This window comes from Tympanuchus pallidicinctus, unplaced genomic scaffold, assembly GCF_026119805.1.
Source record: "Tympanuchus pallidicinctus isolate F22 unplaced genomic scaffold, pur_lepc_1.0 scaffold4, whole genome shotgun sequence".
Classification (NCBI taxonomy): domain Eukaryota; kingdom Metazoa; phylum Chordata; class Aves; order Galliformes; family Phasianidae; genus Tympanuchus; species Tympanuchus pallidicinctus.
In genome coordinates, this window is record NW_026294758.1 from 19,208,526 (window position 1) to 19,230,068 (window position 21,543).

At 43.4% G+C, this 21,543-nt stretch overlaps 1 protein-coding gene across 10 annotated transcripts in view; it reads right to left on the reverse strand.

Annotated features, from left to right (window-relative positions):
• Nucleotides 1-21,543, reverse strand: part of NRG1 (neuregulin 1) — a 285,737-nt gene that overhangs the window by 91,805 nt on the left and 172,389 nt on the right. For 3 of the 10 annotated variants that reach the window (XM_052700378.1, XM_052700376.1, XM_052700377.1), the window contains exon 1: nucleotides 1,829-2,556. The exons of 6 other annotated variants lie outside the window; for them this stretch is intronic. In XM_052700378.1, coding sequence (XP_052556338.1) covers nucleotides 1,829-2,456 — 628 coding nt within the window. In that variant the 5' untranslated portion in view covers nucleotides 2,457-2,556. Of the gene's footprint in view, nucleotides 1-1,828; nucleotides 2,600-21,543 lie in introns of those variants that run through there. One more of the 10 variants, XM_052700385.1, reaches the window with a different exon arrangement.

Here is a 21,543-nt window from a genome sequence, read left to right on the forward strand (position 1 = left end):
CAACTATTTACTTTCCAGATGTAAGCAGATATGAAAGCAGATAATGGCTTTTTTTTCCTGGTAACTGCTCCAAAGAGTTTTTGTCTCCTCTTCATTTATTTGCTGATGAAATGAGATTACTAGGTGATTGAGAAAGGCTTGCCTCACAAGGATTGTTTTGACATAACCAGCTTTTGGTTGTTTCTCCCTAACGTAGGAAAGAGGCCATTTTGACTAGATGGTGCTCGCTGGTCACTATACGGACTGGACTAAAAAGAGCTGTCATATCCTTGATGCCCCTTACAATATCCACAGTACAGAAGAGATTTTCTACATCAACGATTAAGAAAATATCACCGAGCATAGTTTTGTATACCTGAAAAGGTAGTTAAGTGTCCCAGTAATTCAAATGATGTTTTACCTCCCACAAAAAAAGCTGGCACAGTAATATTTCTCTATCAGACTATTTCCATCAGATGAATTACTGTTAGTCCAGTATTCCACTGTCACCCATTATATAAGCAAAAGCCTGCAGGCATTCTATGCAAATATCTAAAATTTCATTTCTGTGATTCTGGAATCATTCCTAACAGTCAGTTGATCAATGCTAGTTCTCTGCTGGAAGGATCTTTGCTGAAATCACTGTAATCATGCTCTTTTTCACCTGCAAAGGTGCTGGCCCAAAAATGTCCTAGCTAGTCCAATTGCCACGTATCTATACTGAGTCCAGTCTTGGTGGGGCTAAACTCAGAAGTGAACTTATGGTGCCTTCGGGTTTGCAAGGTGAGGTTGAGCAGGTAACACTTACAAGGTGGGTATCTTGGGGCACTACAGGGAAGGCACAAGAGAGAAGAATGTCCTGCAAGACAATTTGCAAGGAACTAAGCTGCACACTCTGATCACTGCAGCTATCTGAAGGAAACCACAGCCCTGTGCTGTTGGCGCAATAGCATGCTACCTTCTTTTTTTACTGGAGTTGCACAGTTTTATTCAGCTCAGAAACTGCTGGCTTGCTTTGCTTCAGACTTGATGGGTTAAAATGAGGAATGTCAAAGAAATTACATTTCAACAATGTGGTGTTCTGATGCTTTATGATCACTACTGAGAAAATAATCCAGGTACCCCTGGATATGTTTTTCACTTCAAGGATGAACAAAGACTAATTTGAAAACTGTTTCACACTCCCTTTGCATGGACAAGAATCCCTTTTCTGAAATGCCCCACAGAAAGCAATGAGTTATTGTCTCATGTTCAACAAGATTCAGCACCTAGAGAAGGGGACAGATACAGAGAAATGTGTGCTATGCTCTTAAAAGAAAGGGAAAGATCACAAATTAATCACTTCCTCAGTAACTCCCATTCTCTAACTACAAATACACTGTCACTCTTTCCCACTCTTCTGCCTGATTGCTTCAGGATGACAGGGATGCCTGCCAACAGCGGAACTTCAGGAAGGAGGTAGCAGAAATGCTCTGCAAGCAAGGCAAAGAAAATGAACACAAATGGAAGACCCAGTACAGGACACAAACCAAATTCATAAGAGAAACAGGCTGACAGACCATATGGAATAGTATTTCAGGTAAACCCTTGATGTAAATCACATGCCTCCTTACAGGTGGATACAGAGAAAAAGATGGCACTAAGTCTTTACAGAGGTCCCAGATGAAGCTGTGCTCACTGCTATGCACACTTTGCTAGAGTTCAGAAATGTGGTACCAATCTCAGCAGTCAGCACATGTCAGTCATATGACCCCCTGGGAGAACAGCTGCAGTTAGGGGCTTTTTTTTTTTTTTTTTTTTTTTTTTTGGTGGAAAGGAAAACGAAAAGAAACACATAGCTTCTACTTACAAAGTTTTGGAGCAGTTTGGAGACTGGTTTCTGTTGCTTGTGCCTGAGATGCCTTGGTAGGCTCCGGGGAAGTTGGTGACAGTGATGGTGCAGCAGAGGACCACAACCCAACATCTAGGATGCGGTTGTAGAGAGAAGGCTGAAGGAAGGGTCTGGAGGGCACGAGCGAACTGTCAGTTTGCACTGTCACTTCAGCCTTGCTTTCAAGGCTAGGTATGGGGAAGGGTGAGGCATACACCTCTGAAGGCACCCAGGCAGACAGAGCTGTAGGATCCACAGTGCTCCTTGGGTCTTGTCCTATCCTCCCAGGGTCAAGGTGTGTAGGAGAGTCATACTCAAAAATCTTGTCCACAAAGACCCACTTGAGGCCAGCAATGCAGAGGCAGAGGCTGAGCAGGCAAGCCAGGATAGGGGCAATGCAGATCTTCTCGGAGTTGAGGCAGCCCTTCAGTCGCTCTGCCTCCAGGCACACACAGCAGGTCGCGGCCAGGCCTGCCACCCCTGGGACCCTGCTGTCCTCTCTGTGAGGCCCCGGCATGTTCTCCTCAGCCGGGAGCCCATCAAGGGATGCATCAGGGCTCAACTGAGCAGAAGGGCTGGGGAAAGTCTCGGTGGCTACTTCAGACATGGTTGAGCTCTGACACAGCTCACCTCCAAAAGGCCTTAACTCTATCACAGTCCATTACTGTGAAATACAGACAAAAAGAGATGGAGTAACAGTCACAGCGCTCAGCAAAAATCACAGGGCAGGAGTCAAAGAAAGGTCCGAGCTCAGCAACATCATCTGAACAGGGAGAAGAGGGACGCAAGGGAAAAAGGAGACCCTCCCACCCCCTGCCCAAGCCCTCTACTGCTCACGCTGCCTTGCTGAAGCCAAAGGCAGCTCTGCAGTCACTGCGCTCTTGTTTCCTGGGCACTTTTATAATTCCTTATATGCCTCTCAAGCAATTCCAGCTTTTCTGAGTGAGGGAAGAAGCGTCCCCCCGAAAGCAAGCAAAACAAAACAAAACAGGGGGAAGGAGGGTGGGGAGGAAGACAACCACGAGCAGCGAACAAATTGACCGGATTAAGTGAACCAATAGCCCAGAGCGAAAGGCAAGACTCTCACCTTGAGCATCTGAGGCTGGTATCTGCTTAGGCGAGGAAAACAATTGTCATGCGGTAGAAGGAGCAAAAGCAAAATCTGTAACAACAGCGGCAGCGGCAGAAGTGACAGTAGCAGCAGCATCCTGTCGCGTTACAGCGGCGGCTGAAAGAGGCTGAATCATTACAGAGCAGCAGGTGCTCGCTGTCTGAGCATCACTGCAAACAATATCATTACACAGAGGTTTGAAAGGAAGAGCGATGCCAAGGCGATGGTAACTCCCTTTCTCTCCCCTCCCTCTTTGTCCTTCTTGAGAGCTCATTCACTTTCCTCCTTCCCCCCCGCCCCGCTCCCCCAGCCCCCTCGCAGCCTGTTTCTCTGATGTACAGGCTCACTCCTTCCTCCCGTCCCCACCCCCCGCCCTCTGCAGGGCTGGTCTGAGGGAAATCAGTGCACCCAGCAACGCAGGACTGTCAGTGACTTCCTATTTTATCCAATTAGGAAGAATAAAGGCCATCAAATCAAAGGGAGGGAGCGGGCAGGAGTTGTGCGCTGCCGCCCGCTCTCTCTTTCCAGCCGGTCGGAGGAGGGCAGACACCGGCGGGGGAGGACGGGTGTCGGTGGGAGCGCGCCGGGCTGCGCGGGGCTCGCCGAGGCTGGCAACACCCGATTCCTCCCCGGGGAAGCCCGCTTTCCCGCAACAGCTTCTCCCCGCCTAACACCTAGAGCGTTTCTTTCCTCGCCTCTGAGTAAGTTCGATCCACTAAGAATAATGCACATTAGGTCAAGCAGCAAAAAATAAAAAAGAAAAGTAAAAAAATTCCCACTTCTGACAAATTTCCATTTCATTTATAGACATCGTTTTACATTTTAAAAAAAATATATATATATTCTGTTTTTAACCTCCCTTCCAAAACCATCCAAAACCAAAAAAAGGCAAAACCTTTGCAATACAGCCAGCTTCCCAACATAATTCTTGAAAGGCGGCTGCTGCTAAATTATGTCCTCACTCTGCCTTAGAGTAAAATAAAAAAGTGAAAACCCAAAGAACTGTGTTATTAACAAGGCTTCCACTTTGTTCCTAAATGTGGCTGTCACTCCTCACCTCCACCTGAGTCTAGCACTAACTCCCATCTCCAAGAGCACAGAGTAAGGCAGGTAACAAAGCCTGGAACTGCCCTTATTCCCTACCCCTCCTGTCTCCAACAGAGAAGTGCACCTGTGAGACAATATGTCTAAAGGGAGAGAGATTTTTCAGCTCAATTTCCTCAGCAAAAATGTCTGCACCAAAGGCTTAGCAATAGGAACACCCCTGCTACCCTAGTGTAAATGATTGCAGGATACATAATGAAACAAAGAATCAAATGCTTCAAGCTGCCCTGAACTAATTTTTTATTTTATTTTATTTTTTGTCAGTATGGTATCCAAAATGGAATTTCATTTGTAATGGTATATTTTTGGTAGTGACTAAAAAGATGCCTGTCTCTACTCATCTCTTCTCTCTGCCTCATAATCCTCCCATTCACAAAGACTTCCAATGGAACATTAATAACATTCACATTAAAAAGGGTTTGTCAAAGTCTCAACGATTCCCATACTGTTTTCACAGACTCTCCTGTCAAGGACTAATTGATGGATGCCTGATCACACAGCTTCCTGTGAGACTGCAGTAGCCAACTGAAGTAATCATGATGCTACATTCAAGAATTTACCTTAAAGCAGTGATAACAGTCCCTGGAAGAATGTAAAAAGATAAATCATCATACAATCAAGTCTACATTACTGCTGAAGTGTCTGGTCCTCAGGTTAATGATGTGATCAGTAGCCTGAGACAGAATGAACAGCTTGCACTGCACAGTTACACATCTCCTTTTATTATCAGGCACATGTGCTACTTAGCTGAAAACATTTTGCATGAGCACAGTCTCTTTCAAGTATCTCAAAACGTATTTCAAACAGCAGTAACAACATCACAGCCATAGAAGAGGGAACATCAGAGCAGCCTTGTTGTGTCTACAGTGATGGCCTGTGGGTACAAACACAAGCAAGATGCCTATGGAAGACTGAATCCTTTCTTGGATTGAGTGATTAATCTGGGAGGGAGATGTACTTCCACACACACAGGTTACTGCTCAAGTGTGAAGATGAAGAGTTGCTTTTCAAAGCTGAGAACCAGCAGCTGATTGCTTGATGCAAGTTTTTTAAAGTGTCCTGACATCTTCATTCATGCCTTATTTTCTAATCTACTTACTTCCAGTGAGAAGCTTTTCCCTGATGCTGCCTCTTTAAGCTGGTATTTGTGTTACCTTTATACCACTGTCAGGTACACATTCCCTGTGCTGGCCTTCTGGGCTAACTAACCCTCCTCTTATATTCTCCTGTAATAATTTGCTCACATCTTTCTGCTGCTGAGGTGAATGGAAACACACATGGAGATCTGCACTTTCCTTGGAAGTCACAGCCTCCACAGATAACGCTGTGCAGGTGGATGGAGGGATGTCAGCCCATCACCGCTGCTGACCTCGGTCGGCCCGGCTGTGTGCGCAGCCCCGGGAGCGCGGTGGGGACATTCTAGAGCTCCCTTCATGCGGCTGCATCTCTCCCTCCTCGCCCTGCCGGGGATACTGTGCCTAACGAGGACAGCCGGGGCGGCTTCTGCTGCTCCTCCCCGCGCTTCTCCTTGCTCCCCGCCTCGGCGGCCGCAGCATCTCCGCGAGGCCCTGGCTCCCTGCCCGGCTGCAGACTCCTTAGCTGCCGCACGATCATTCCCCGCGGCACCTCCGGACCTGCCCCAGCACCGCGCCGCCAGCTCCGCTCAGACCTCCTCCTTCTCCTCCTCCTCCTCTTTCCCCGCGGGGAGCCCGCGGAAGCATATTACGCCCCAGCCGTGGCGTTCCCGCTGTGCTCCGCTGTTCCCTTACCGCAGGAGGGGCAGGGAGGGATGCTATACCGCATCACCCACCAGCCGGTGCCTCTCTGGCACTGCTCCACAGGTGGCTGAAGGCAGGGCCGGGTCAGCCTAACTGGGATGTGCTGCTGGCTGGGGTCTCCGCTGCCCCATAGAAACGTAGGCATTCCCTTCCGGCAGCTGCAGGTTGGGGCCTTTAGAATTTCTGTACTGGCACTGGCATGCCCAGCTTATCCATGGGTTATGGCCCAGGCAGGGGAGATGAATGGTTTGGAAAAGAGCAGCAGCTGGTTAGTAGAAAGGGAAACCTGGGAGAAAACAAGAGGCAGCGTGGACCTGAAGGTAACAAAATTTTACTGCAGTAGCCCTTCAGTGACCAGTGCAGAACAAAAAGGAAGGAGGTTACTTGCATGTTTGCAGCTAGGTCAGGTTCTAATGCAGAGATTTATTTCTGATTATTATACAGCTCGGATCGCTTCGGCTTACAGGAAAAAGTGGTATGATTCTAGACTAATGAAGCTAATGTGTGACTGATTTGGACTCTTGCCAGGTGTAAGTGGCAGATTGAAACACACAGGCTTATGAAACTGTAATTTTATTTTGTGGAGAATTTTGGTAAAGAATCAGGCGTTATTTTGCTAAGTTCCATTCCCACAAGACTGAGAAAGAAACACAAGGCATTAACTTTCAGCCTGAGATGGGGATGAAGAAAATGTATCTGCTTCTTCAGTTTTACAAGCCCTAAAAGGAGGCTGAATTTGAATTACCTTGCTGTGGATGAACACCCTCTATGGCCAGCCATAAAGATGTGAATGAAACACGAGCAGATGAATAACCATAACTGACAGTACCCAGCAAATTAGAGCAAATAGTGCCATTTCACTCAGCTGGCCCCTTGCTCCTATCATAATCACACCTAAATGTGCTGAAGTTTTTGGAAAAATTAGGCCTGGCGTTTTCATGGAAATCACTGTATTCTGAATATCTAACTGCTTTAAATAAAATGTCAGCAATCCACATAATTCTCTAAGGATCATCTGCTCTTGCAGCTAATGGGACATGAGGAATGTAACCGCCTCCACAGGCGGTCATGTGCAATTTTCAGGTCTACTGGGTCGCAGCTTAAGAAAGGACGCTCATAGGACCACAGGGCAAGTGGTCACCCCCCAGGCCATTGTTGTTTTTTTAAGACCACATCAATTCTTCAGAAGACACAAGCAGCAATATATGGCATTAATTGTTCCATCATATGTTCGATCACATTCCCTTTTTTCCCCCATACATTGAGAAATTAAAAGCACCGTAACCAAGAAGCTAACAAGAAAAAAAGTGCATGTTCATTAATAAGAGATTGATGAGGAAGATAAAAGGATCTCTTTTTATTGATTGCAAGCACTTTCTTCAAATTAAATAAGTGCACTATTTAAAGATGGAAGGGTGACCCAAAGCAAGTGGGCAGGCTCAATAAGCAGCATCAGTGCCAGCAGCCATAGTGTGGGAAGAGCTGGCTATCGCACTTGGTGCAAAAAATTAATTTATTTCTCCTTTCAGCGCTCCACCAATCTCCTCTCTTTAATCCATCTCCCTTGGACTGATGCCAGCACTCTCTCCCTTTGAGTCCTTCCAAAAGCCTTCACTAAAACCCCCATCTCTCAGATCAAATGACATAAAGAGAAAACTTCATTTTGCCTCTCTACAGGAACTGCAAATGCAAAAATGGGACAGGCTGTCATTCGCACACACATACATCTAATTTTTCACCTGATGGAAAGTGAATTGAATACAAGTGATATTGCTGCTTGTATGTCTTTCCCCATTCCCACCACTTTCTTCCACTTTTTTTTAAGTCCTCTGGTCATTTGCAGCCATATGTGACTGAGGAGAAGTGATGCCAAGCCATTAAGAAAATGCAGGAAAACATGAGTGCTACAAACATAAAACCCCAAACACATATTCAGGCTTAGACATGAGGGTACATAGATCAATGTCAGCAGAATAATTAGTCCTCTTAATAAATTGGGTGTAAGAGGGCCATACGTGGAAAGACCACCTGCCCATAGAGGACCTCCTGTTGACTTCTGGTCAATAGAGGAGCCAGGAACAGGAGGAAGCACCATATCCAAACCATCTTTTTACCCTCAGGCCAAAACAACTATACTGGAATTATTCCAGTGCCCACATAGGTGTGTCAGAAATGTTTCTTGGAAGTGTCTGGAGCATGGAATACAAACTTTGGTGCTTTTGAAAAGTTTATATTTGAGCAAGCTTATATTTCCTTTGTGCCAGAACTTTCTGTATTGGCTTCACCTATGCACATTTACACCAGGAACATTTTTCTCTAAGTACAATAGCCATAGCTAACAAGAACAGTGATTTGAAAAAACAACAGAACTACAGAACAAAATGGACTTTTCAGAGTATGTTTATATTTTAAATAGCTGCAGCCACTAATTGAAACTGAAAACTGCCATAAAATGGGCTGTTATTTCAGGGGAACCAAAAGGTTTTTCGAATCTTTTCATCTTCAAGAGAAATGTGAGACACTGACTTTCTTTCATCCTAATCAGAAGCAGAGCTTGTGGCACTACGTGAGACACAGAAACTCAACATCAAACCATGAATGTCAGGGTTTTTTTATCAATGACACTGACTCACTTGCCCGACTTCTACTCAGTCACAAAATCTAGGATAAGCACAGCCATTGGTCAGATTAATGACAACTGACTCTGCTGTGTGATAAAGGAGCATTTAAGAAATTGAAAGACCTGTAATGCCATCAGCTGGGCTCTTCTGCCAGTGAGCAGAAACAGCAGAAATAAGACCTCTGTATTTTATTGTTTCCTTCAGATTCAGCACCACCTTCACCCCATGACTGGCACCTCTTTGTTTCGCAGTGAGGCAGTGAGCTGGGACAGCACGATGACTACACAGCCGAGCTGCACTCATTAACTCCTGCCCACCTCAATGGCCAAATGCACTTGTGGGCCTGCGTTTGAGCAAATATATTCAGAGATGGAGCAAATTCCTTGAGGGTGCTGGCTGGCCAGTGGCAATACTGCTGCTTTGTACAGACATGGCTGTCTAGGACTTCAGGATGGCAAGCCTAGAGACTATGTTCCTCTGCCATGGCCATGAGTGGTTTTTTTCACATCCACAGTCCCTCTGATGCTGAGGAACTCCCTGGACACAGAAAATTTGAAAAAATGTTCTGAAACTCTTCAATTAAGAAATTATTCTGCTCCCACTGATCCCTGGTTAATGAAGTATTCAAATGGGCATGGAGTTAAACAAGTGGTAAAATGCCTTCCTGATTAGAGATGGGTTAGATCATATGTCTAAGTGCCTTTTTGAACTAGAGCCTAATTCAGGAACCGAAAAGGTATTTTGGACTATAGTGCCGTGTTTCATGATAAATACAGCTTACCAATGATGACACCAGCTCTTCTCTTTCTTAATGCTACCTCTCACTTGTGCTAATCCAGCAATAATGTTCATTTAGTTGGGCTCTCAGCTGGATTACAAAAACCTGATTTTTTACTTAAAAACTATTATTTTAAGATTTCAAAATGATTATAAATAGGGAAGCTTACCAACTGCCTATGAGCCTGGCCCCATAAATACTGCAGTCTGGAAGACCAGCAGGAGAACCAGGCTCCAAAGCACAGAAATTTGACCGAGTCTTCTCACCAAAGACTCTGCATGGTGAAGTATCCTTCCAAGTTAAGGCTTACCTTAGACAGAAGTTCTTAGAACATCTTAACAGGATATCTTAATTCTACTTGTTATACCTTCCAGCTTTACACGGTGACAGAATTATTTTTGTACTTGCATATATTCCCAGCTGCTGCTGTTTAGAACTTCAAGGCATCAGACATGATTTCACTGTAAAGTGCTGTTTTCAAAATTTCAATCAACTACACATGTGCTTTTTTATTAAGTACCTTGCAAGCTTATCCTTAATAATTTTAATGCTAGAAAAACAAAACAAAACAAAAAAAGCCAAACACATGCAGCCAGCAATAGTGCATTGAAGGATTTTTATATCATTAAAGTGATGTTAATAATATACCATCCATTTATTAGTGGTTTAGGTTTGTGAGGTACGTCTTAGAATATTGTCACACATTCACAATCTGAAACTTTCAGAATTTTGCTTGCAAAAAATGTTATGCTTTCAGCTCAAGCACTGGCTTGCTTAGCAGCCTTCTGCAAATTGCTTCAGGTAATGAATTTAATCTGCCTTATCCTAACTAACTAAAGATCCTCATTGAGCTACACTGCTTGGTTTAGCTCTGGTTGTAGATACAAAGTCTGATTATGTCCAAGATAAGGAGGTAGAATTGAGGTGTTTGCTTTTCAAAATATAAAATCAATTTCACATTTATAACTGAAAAATTTCAACAAGAATAAAAATGACAGTTCTCATAATGCCTCAGAATCCCAGCATCATCAAGGGCATTTAATATTTAATATTCTTTCATAGTGCATTCAGAAAGCCATAGAAGGCATGAATCACTCCTTTGGCATTGGCTGGAAAACACTGTCAATTTCCAGCAAATAATTAAGAAGAATTCAAATAAGTATGACAAAGGAGATTTTACGTCTAGTCATGAGTTCTTGGTAGGCTAATCAAATATGTTCCTATTACGCAGCTGTTTTGAATGTAAACCCCAGCCTGAATTTCAAGATGATTCCTTGTCAAGTCTTCCTCACTTCTGCAACCAGACACACTTTTTGCTGTGTATGGTCTGGCATGAAAGCAAGCCTCTCACCTTTAAAAAAGAAAAATATGAAGGGAAGCAAGGTAGTTACTCTCCTCACACATTGGACTTCAACATTTCTGCACCATGTTGGGTCTTGTTAAGGGCAAGAGAGAAAAAGCTCCCAAATTCTATAATATATAATAATTTCACTGACCCTACAGAGCAGAATGCGCTGCTTCAGACAAGGAGCGGGCCCTCACTTACATCAGGGAAAAATGGATTCATTGTAACTGGCTTGTGTTTAACAAATCCACATGCAAGCTCAGGGCAGCAGGGGCTGCTGCTGCTGAGTGGTGTAAGAGCGCTACAGCAGCTTTAGAAACACCTCCTGCAAGGCAGAACAACCAAGAAACGGAGCACAGGAAGCAGCGATGGAGCAAAACGTAGGTCATTAAAGCTCAAGGCAGTGTAGAGGGCAATTAAACAGAGCCTTTGCTACAAAACTCAGCTATGTCCATTCCCCACTACTGACAACAAACACACGCGTGGAAGTGTTTATCCACTCATACATAGATATGCATCAGAATGAGCTGTAATCGTCATTTTATTTGAGGGATGCACTGTCATCCTGCAGCATCTCCAGCAATCAAGCTGCAGGCCATACTTAGCAGGGGTGCCTCTTGTTCCCCTGTGTGTCACCACAAAGTTTGTGGAGTGGAAATGAGACTACACTGAGTGGCGGGCAGACTGTCTTTCTCCTTTTTCTTGAAGATGCCTGAGGAAGAAAGAAGCTTACTCTGAAAGAATATTTGAAAGAGTGGGCCCTGCTGGCTGGCCCGAGGTCACCCTGTGTACTAGATAGACAGCCACGTTCACCCAAATCACTGAACATAAAAATGCCAACTAAACAGAGCTGTGATCATTGACACACATGTGCCTGTGGTGAGAGAGGTGGCTGTCATGCTGGGGAAGAGAAACCAATGTCTGGAGGATGCAAGGAGAAGAAAACATTGTTTTGGAGCTTTGCTGTATTAGGATGGTGGTTTGCTGAAGACTGGTGCACTCTTCAGCCTGCATGCTTGTTTTCTCACTCCTGCCTGCTGCTGGGACCATTCTGCACAGCTGTGCTGAAGCGAATGCAGCTCTCCACCACCTGTGTGACAAGGCCCAAGGCTGCTTTTCTTACTGAGGGAACATAGGGCAGCTGCTACAGAAAAACAAGTAACTCCCAGGCCAGTTTGCAGTCTGAAAAGTGAGGTGAATGCTTAGGTGTAGGCCCGTGGTGCCACCTGGTCTTGAACTTCTGACATCAACAGGAGCCCAAATGCTCAGGCAGAGGTCTGTGTGGGGATCATCTGCCTGCCTTCCCCAGCCCACAGGCAGCAAGAGGCACCTGGTGACCTCAACTTGTGCTCAAGCAGCCAAGATGAACTCTGCCCCTAAATCCTGCTCTGATCAGGGTTGTAGTTTGAAGCCAGACACTGTAAAACTCTAGCACTCCCTCAGACATTGACTGCTGCAAAGATGGGGCCAAATTTCTTGCCAGCGTGGGCAACATTTCAGCCTGCTCAGCCAAAGCAGTGAAGATCAAGTGCTTGCTTTCACTTGAGGGCTGCAGCCTTCCTATTACTCAAAAATTCCCTGCCCACTGCTTAACCACTGCTTAACTCCAATTAAATTAAAAGGTGCTAAGGGGCAACAAATCCTCTATGTGTTCCTAACTTCACCTACCGTCCTTCCTACTTGGTTTTTGACATAGTTTCACAACTTTGCTCATGCTAGAGGAGAAAACAAGGATATGACCAAAATAGATCAGATGCTGAAGACACAAACTCCACAGGGCAAAGCCCACGTCCAGGTCGGGGCTCCCCAGGGTGGACTGGGGCTGAAACACATGCTCATGGGCATCATGTTTCTATTTATTCCAGGAGTGTGCAGGCCAGCTAAGGGAGAAAAACACAGGGTGTATTGAATTTTGAACTCCTTTCACTCCGAAGAGTGAAAATGGTGCTTCTGCTTCACTGATCAGTTTGAAATGATTCTCTTGAGGATTTGTTAATAACACTTGAAAAAAAATGTGAAATCTTCTGTATTATGTTCTTTCCCTTACTTAGGCATCAGTTCATGGGTTCATCAGGAAAGCAGTACTACTCAGCTGCATAAGAAATAATTTTCAGACAATATGACTGAGATTTAACCAAGGGCAGTGAAAAACAAAAGATGGTAAACTTCTGGCCTTCTTTTGAGTGTGTGCTACTAACACTACACAGGCTGGATGCAAGCAGACAGTACACTTCCCTTCCTATGCTAGCCACCTTAGAAAGTGCCAATATCATCTCAAAAGTGACTACTACGGTTAGATACAGGATAATTAAAAATCTATGCAGCTGAGGTCCAGTTGGCTGTTTTCAACACCTTCTATCCTCCACCTCCTTCTCCTTCCTCTTGCAAATAAAAAATAATGCCTGTGCATGTATGTAGTTACAGGAAATATAACGCATTATTAACGTGGCTGCAGCTGCTAGAAAGTTCAGCTTTACTGCCTACCTTTGTAGAGGTTAGTTGCAGCTACTGGCAATAGTCAGCTCACTGGTGCATCAGGTAATGAGAGAATTTCCAGGAGAGCCAAGTGAAGTAGCTGAATAACACCAGGTTTGTGGAAAATAACAGTCAGTGAGGGATGATGGGTCTAAATCTATCACTGGGGCAGGCAACTACAGTTAACCTGTAGGAAATATTCCAGGAACAATTAATTTGTGACTGTAATGTTGTGTGTTTTCTTTGAACTATGAATATGATTATGCTCAAATGCAGCTACACAGAGCAGAGAGGAAACAGGTACAGACAGTAGTACAAGACAAAGCCCTCCAAATGAAAGTCTTTACCAAAACCTTTCCTCACAGAAACAACACAGTGTTCGTAGTGAGCTGAAAAATCCCCACACATGTCCTGTGATTTCAAGGAATATCATCCCTACATTCATCCTGTGATTTCAAGGAATGCCAGACAAGTCAGCCCAGAAGTGCTCATTTCCTGACATACTGAAAAGTGAACTATCATTGCAGACATCTATCTATCAGGCTGAAATCTGCACACATACACTGAAGAAATGCCCTTCAGATTTCATTTTCCAGTTATCCTGGACAACATACTGTACAAATATAGATACATAGCCAGAGCCCCCACTGTCAAGGCTAGGAAACAGCAGAAAAATATGGTGTGACTTGAACAAGTAACTGAAACCATGGATTAGATACATGGATTAAAGTCACAGAAATTAATTCAAACCTGCCTCCCCAGCAGGATGCTTTTGTGTATTCTCAGAACAAATAATTTTTAGGGTTCCTTTTCCTACTCAAATGCTTTTGTTCTGTACAAGTTTCTAATTCCTTGACATAGTGCATAAAATTTGAAAACTGTAAAGACAGCAAGGAGATGTCCGAAAACTGAAGAATCAGATTTTCCCATTTGTTATTGAAACGTGTGTGCATAGATTTCAGTGATAAACCAAAAAAATGCAGATATATTTCCCTCTAAGTAGGCCAGAAGGGAGGACCATGGACTGGAGTGAGAATCCGGGGGCCTGCACAAAGTCTGGAACTGCAATACTAAAGCTTCACTGATCACCTGTACAAACTGAACAGGTCAAGGACAAGAAGAGCTGCAGGAGAAGCGTGTTGTCACAATGTCTGCCATTCAGGCTGTGGCCCGTGGCTTCACCCTGCTGACTATCAGCTGTAGTTTCTTGCTGACAAGAATCTGTGGTTTCTTCTTCCTATCAGTTGGTCATGATTGGGATTTGGGTAAAAAACAGTGCAACCCTGCCTTTGAGGATGACCTTTTCTCTTTCAAGTGGCAGCATGGAGCTACAGCCTCGTTAGCTACCCAGTGCCATTGACTATTTCACTACTGCAGACAGGATTTTTAGTACTGCTACAGGAAACCGTACTCAGATAACATAGAGAAATCCTCTGGTAATTACTTGGGCTAATCCTATTAAGAAAGAAGGGATTTCAATTGCTATAGCAAAAAAAAAAAAAAAAAAAAAAAAAAAAGCAAAAAACTACAACTATTCCCTTCCAGCCCCAGATAGACAAAACCTTATTGTGCATAAGGAAAATTGTGCTAAATCAAAGACTGTTTAATATTTAAGAAAATAAGAAAAACTTACTTGAAATGCCTACAAATTGAAAAGGCACCACTGAGCTTTCCTCCATGTGTTTTATTATACTTCACTAGTCCACAGCTCAACTTGTGCATTTTCCAAGGAAAAGAGACAGATATTTGCGGAATGTGCATAATTTAACAAGTACTTTTCATATGCTCCAAATTTATGCTGCAAGAGGGGTTCACATTTATGATCCCCAAATCTACTATTATTTTAATGCTATAGTAACATCACAGTGGCAGACTTAACTCTTTCAGATTCTCATTAGAAATTCAGTTGGAGTGTTTAAAGTGACAGTGACTTGATTTATTGAGCTATAAGAAGCTTTGTGGCCATGAGCCAAACAAGTTATCTTTTAATAAGGCATGTGAAGTCACTGCATTTCCTTTATGAAAAGACAAAAAAAAAGCAAGTTCCAAAAAAAATGTGCTTAGGCAACTAAAATGGGCCTAACTTGGCACAAAGACACAGTTTTTCATGTGGCCTTATGCACCTCAGTTCCCATCTGCACTTGCCCACCCCCCCGGGCTTCATTTACTACCCACAGGGTGCAGGATGAACCAAAACTGCTCTTCAGACCATTTCACCATGGTGGAATCATTCAACATCTAAATAGTAGATTTTGGGTCTACTTGAAACTCATTTGATAGAGCTACCTCTGTTCTCCTCTCCTGAGATCCTATTTTCAGTGCCAACACTGCAGGCTGTGTTAGGCACAACTTATTTCCAAGTTACTCTCAAAGACCAAAGACAATGTTTATCTTTGCGGAAAGAAGCAAAACATTTTCTGAAGAGACAGACTGCTGAAGCTTATTTCTGAACCCAGCCTGCAACGCTCATTCATTCTAATCCTCAGAGTTGCTCAGCAATTCCTTACTTCAGTCACTACCATGATCATGTCCCCTTGCTGGCCTTGTCTCTCTTTCCCAAACATTCAAGAATGTGTGTCTGTGAATGCTGTCCCAGTGATACACTTATGCATCTGCAGATATACAACTTCCCCGTGTAACCTTCCTCAAATAAATGATTTAGAAAAACATAAGCAGAGCTGTGTATCTGGGAAACAAGACAGGAGTGTTTGATACCTGGTCAACAGCACTAAGCTGCATTCACTCTCAGTGGGAATGTGAAAACTCAGGAGAAAAATGCAGATTTGTGAGACTTCTCTCCTTTATTTAGCAAACACACGTAACTGTGAGCCTTCTGTACAGCCTCCCACCTAGCAAAAACATAGGGAATTATTTTTACTGGTGGTGAGAAAAAGCGAGAATATCTACTAAAAACTACAGTCATATCTCTAACACATTTCTACTGTCAGTGATCAGCACACGAGTTATAAAACTCCAGTAACTAACTCTGAGCCTCTGCCCTCTCTCATATAGCTGTCTCTCTAGCTGAGATCAAACACCTCATTTTATGAATCGATCCTTTTCCCCTTCCCCACATTCCTACTTAAACATCTACATTTTCTCACAGTAACATGCATTGCAACTGAAATTGACACAACCATGGAAATTCCCAGAGGAGCCCGGAACACAGCTCATGTTGCTCCTGCTGCACAGGAAATGCAAACGTTCTTACTCATCCTTCCTCTATAATGAAGAGTCAGATTCATTGTCTTGCTCTGCAGAGGAGGAAATTGCTGCATAATCTCCTTCCATAGCTAGACAATCCTCTCTTTCCAAAGCAGGCTAAGCATGCACATTCTCTGGACACATTTGATGAATTTCTAATCACAGTGGGCAAAATGACATGGCATAGGTAAGAATCAGTGACAGAAGCCTTGTGCTGGCTCCCTACTGAGCATGTGTTTTCCTTGTATTCCCACCCACATATTAATTGTGCTTGCTCTGAGACAAATAAATTGTAATCAGTCCACCTTAAAGTCTATGAGAAGACTCAGAAAAAACTGCACACGTTTCCTGCTCAGCACATCACACACACCAAAGAGAATCACAGAATCATAGAATCACAGAGTTGGAAAGGACCTAAAAGATCATCTAGTTCAGCTGTCCTCCTAAAGTCCCCAAAGTCTCCCCATTTACGATGTTAAGTTGCCACTGATAGTGCCACTCCTAGCAGTCAGGATGTACCCCTCCCTCTCTTGAGCTACAGAAGGGCCCTCTGTGGACTACCAGGAGCAGGCCAAATGGCCAAATTACGCTAGGAGATTTTATCAATTAAAAAAAAAAATTTTCCCCATCTAGAAAAAGAAAAGAAAAAAAGAAACTCTTATCTGCCACTGAGAAACAGCTTTTTACCTAGTCTCCCTTCAGGCCAAAAGAAAAGATGCATCAGCTGCATGGAAAATAGGATCATACATTCCCCTACTGCACTAACAAAAACAAATACTTCTTAAGTGAGGTCTAGTAAGCCTCTGCTTTAGCACATAAGCCAACTGTTAATCACAAGAGGACAAGGATGACATTTGCTGGGTAATAAAGCAATTCCACATCTTTCCTTGAAGACTGTGCATCTTCCTCTCTTTCAGCCTTGTCCACAGTTAGAGACAGCAATCAGTAAAGCACTGTCATTGTCTGGTGCTCTGTGTTCCCACATCAATCATGTACAGCACTACTCAAAGTGTCTGAAATGGCATGTAATTCCAGTCTCAATATTTGCTTATGCTGCTTGCTGCTGTAACGGTTTCTTGTTGATTCAGACAAGGAATGAGGAGGCAAACCAAAAGAAGATTGTGTGCTTCAGTTGGTGGCTTAGGATTTAATCATCCATCGTCCCTAACTGCCCTGGCTCTGTAAGGTGGGACAGCCCCCTCCCCATGTCACTAGGTGCCAAATGACCTGGCAATGAGGAACCTGACCTTCAGCACAGCAGGCTGGTGCTTGCAATGGGAGTGGAAAGGAGCTGGAGCCGGTAGCCAAACAAGATTACAAGAGAGACAAGACTTCCCTTAGGCCTAACGAGAGGAAAATCAGGAGTCAGAAAGGCTTAGTTTCCCCTCATGGTCGCTGTTAGAATGAAGCACTTCTCAGAGGCATCACCTTTCTGTTGTGTCTTTCCAGCAGCAGTCTCTGAGGCATGAACTGCTGCATGCTGCCTGAGACTGGTGGGCCAGGTAGACAGGACACAACCACACACGATCAGCTTGACCAGATCAGCTACACTGCAATTCAAGAACCACAGCTATTTCAGTTTTAACCGGAAAGAATAAGTGTTCTCTATTTTTTCCCTTTTTCCTCCCTCATATCTCTCTATGGATGGAAAAGGTTTAGTCTTCTTGTATCAGTCCGACAGAACACAATAAGCTGTCCTGCTTATGTGTCTTATGAAAAGCCCAGACTGAGGCTGGCATGTTCTTAGTTGCAACTCTGTTTTGTCATATGTAGAGCAGAGTGATTGGTGTATGAAAGGCAGCACTGTCTGCAGAGATCACGCTGAAAATCAGTGGGAGTAGCTGTAGGGCGACTGGAGGCCAAGACAGGAGCCATCCTGCTGAGGAAGAAATCTCAGAGATCTCAGAGAAAAATAAGTAGACTCAAAGACTTACTGAACCTCTACTGGTGAGTGTTTCTCACAAATGCAGTAATAGACATTGTCACATGGATGATTTCCTGCAGCTACAAAAGGGGACACACCGAGGATATGTACCACTTGATAAATGGATGTCAAGAGGTGGTTGAGACAAAGATCAGCAGAAATGCTAGATCATGCTCACAAGCTCTCTTTTGCTTAGGCTACTTTTCCTGTACCCAACTACTGCCGCAGCATGAGGATTCAGCAGAACTACTTGAGAGCAGCAAGTCTAAACAAAAATGGCCACACATTCCCCGCTTGCTTCTCATTCTAGAAAGTTAACTGATGTCCATTTTTCACTAAACAGCTTTTCTAAGAGTCCTTTTCTTGTTAGCGTTCTCAGTTTTTCAACAATAGCTGATGTGCTTCTATTACAGCTACTTGTTCAGATCTTTGGAAAATTTGATAGCAATCAGTATTTTTGTCTCACTCATTTTTGACTACTTTTTCTCCAACCATTACTTCATCTGCGCTGTTCTTGGGCTGTAATTGTGAATAACAGTCCTATATTTCACAAGACATTTACAGACAAAAAAAAGATATTGTTCAAGATGAAACAGATACTGAGTGACAATCTTGCCCATGGAAGGAGGCTGGGCCTTGATGATCTTTAAAGCCCCTTCCAACCGAAGTCCTTCTGTGATTCTGTTCCTAAGGACCAGATTCCTATCAAATTCAAAGGCAATATTTCCTTCCCTGTACACAGCCTTCCTGATGGAGATCTGTTAATAGTGTCCGTGTGTATAAAATTCATTTGCACATTTAAATTGAAAAATGCCATTTGCTCAGCCTGCTTATAGCTGTGCTCTCTTGCTGCAGTGAGTATGAGGTCCCTGAAGCATGCATGTTATACAGTGAACATATAATTGCAAATGCCATTCACATGCAATTATCTGGAGTTTTACTGCATATTTTCTACACATAACTCAAACAATAATTACAACATCACATTAGCTTGCCAGGTGTCCATTTGGCTGTAAGAATTTTTAAAGTGCTGATGCTTAGCTGCTGTCCTCTAAAATATTCTACTTGCAGCACTGCTTCCAGCAAGAGAGGTCACTTATATACTTGAGGCAGGATTCAGAAATCATGGGAAAGACGCAAGGATCTTCTGCATCTAACGGAAACATGCAACTGGTTAAGGTACACAGTCCCTACGCCATGCCTGACTTTCTCTCTTCTGCTTCCAGGAAGGCATTTCAGCTTTCACATAGTCCAAATGTGCTGGCTGAACAGATGTAGAGAGGGTTTCAGAATTGTGTCACCTCCCATGAAGCCAGAGACTGATCCACTGCTTTCAGGGATTGCAGCAATGTTTGCCTGACTACTAGTCCACCAAAAAAATGGCAGAATCCATATTCACTGCATTCCTTCTTTGGACCTACCTTAATCTCCTTTTCCCTCCAAAGCAACAAAAATCTAAAGGAGTTACAAGCATCTACTCTACAGAGGTAGCTTGCCTATGACCATAGACAGCAAATGACTCAAAGCTGTTTACAATAGAAAACTAATTTAGCCTCAGAATAGTCAGACACACATCTAACTGGGCTGTGCTGCTGCTCCAGGCTATTCTTCTAACTTCCTGCAAAATTACTGTTTAGGATTTCTCTAGCTATTGCAGACCCTGAGACAACTGTTATCCTACTGTTTGTCAAGCAGTAGTTGCCACTGTGGCAACTAATGGGTTTTGTGTACATCATTAAAACACTCAGGAACTCTGCAGAGCCTGCAGCTTGTTCTAAGCCTAAGATTTCCCAATGGGAAATTGAAGGAAAGAGTTGTTCCACGGGATAAATAAAAGTCATATTTGTTGTATAAAAAATATACTGCAAGGTTAAACCCCGGTCCTGTTTCCCTATTTGTCCAGTGGAGTCAGGGGAATTACTCTGTATTTGTACTGCTGTAAATAAAATATAATTAAATATTAAGGGATTAAAAAATTATTTCAATGCCAGTTTTGGATTTTTTTAATAATTTTTATTTTTTATGGTAAAAGCAGGGAGGATATCATTTAATCAGTACCAGACATTTAAATGTACCCTTTTCTCAGAACAATAGCTAAACTGTTGAACTGATGCTCCTGAGCAATGGATGCTAGCACTTAGAAGACTGCAACAGAATTCCAACTACAGCTAAAGAACATCCCCTGTTACTACATACAAAAAAAAAACCATTTCAAATGAACAAAAGCCTCACATGTGATTACATCACTTCCAACTTGAGAAGACCTGAAAAATCTTTCTGCTACTGACAGTTTGTGCCACAATTGCCAGCAGCAAATCCACTGGGAATGTTTCTACACTGTAGGAAGCTGTGGCCTTTGCCAGAGACAGAATAACCAGCTAGATATCTGCCTCTAAAACAGACAGTGAAAAAATGCCCTCACACTTCTTTCCTGGAGTAAGGATTCTCTCTTCCTTTGAAAAATGAACCCCTGCAGTAATACTCATTGGCAAATATGCTGACATTTTGGAAAGTTCTTGGGAGAATCTCTAAATACCTGATAGACACTTGACTGTGTTATTAAGAATCATGGTTCGTGACTGTGAACATTACCAGAAAAATATCAGTAATAAAGTTCAGTTTTCCACTTTCCAAACGTCAGAAAAATTATGACCTCATTACTTTCTGAAAGGTTATTATCACCCCGTGTACAAATGCCAAACTTTAAGATAAGCTCAACAGCATATGATCTTTGTAAAAGCTTCAGGCAGCAAAGGTCTGTATGGTCAAATCCTCCCTGACTCAACATCAATGCTGAACATTTATAGCTCTGAAGCTAGGAGCTTTTCTGTGCTGAATAAACAAAACAGAAACAAATGAACAAACAACACAGTCAGATGCTCAGGGCTGGAAAAGCAGCTGTGTCCACTGTCGACTTGGGACTGGAGTGTATGAAGTATGGTCACATCTTTCTGTACAACATCACCAAAAAGTATTCAGTGCATGGACCAGATCGCTCAACTCAGGGGGGCAGTGGAATAATGTCAGTGCTCTGGGCCTCATGTGGACTTCTTGGAGGGGAAGGAGACAGGGCAGACTCAGCATGGGTATCTCTGTGCTGCTCAGTAACAGAGTTCAGTCCAAGGGCAAGTGGTGTGCCTGGCCTACATCTGCATCTCACACTCCTTTGCTGCAGCTCTGCCCTTTTTATACCTGTGTTTTTTTCATGTCGCAGTGTCTAAACTGTGAGAAGGCTGCACTTTAGCACATCCGAGTGGCAGTTTTATGACGTGAACTGGGCTGTACGAATTCTGAATGTATGCTGAATGGTATGAAGGCACCTGAGAGTTTCTCGGAATTACAGCATCTGCTGGA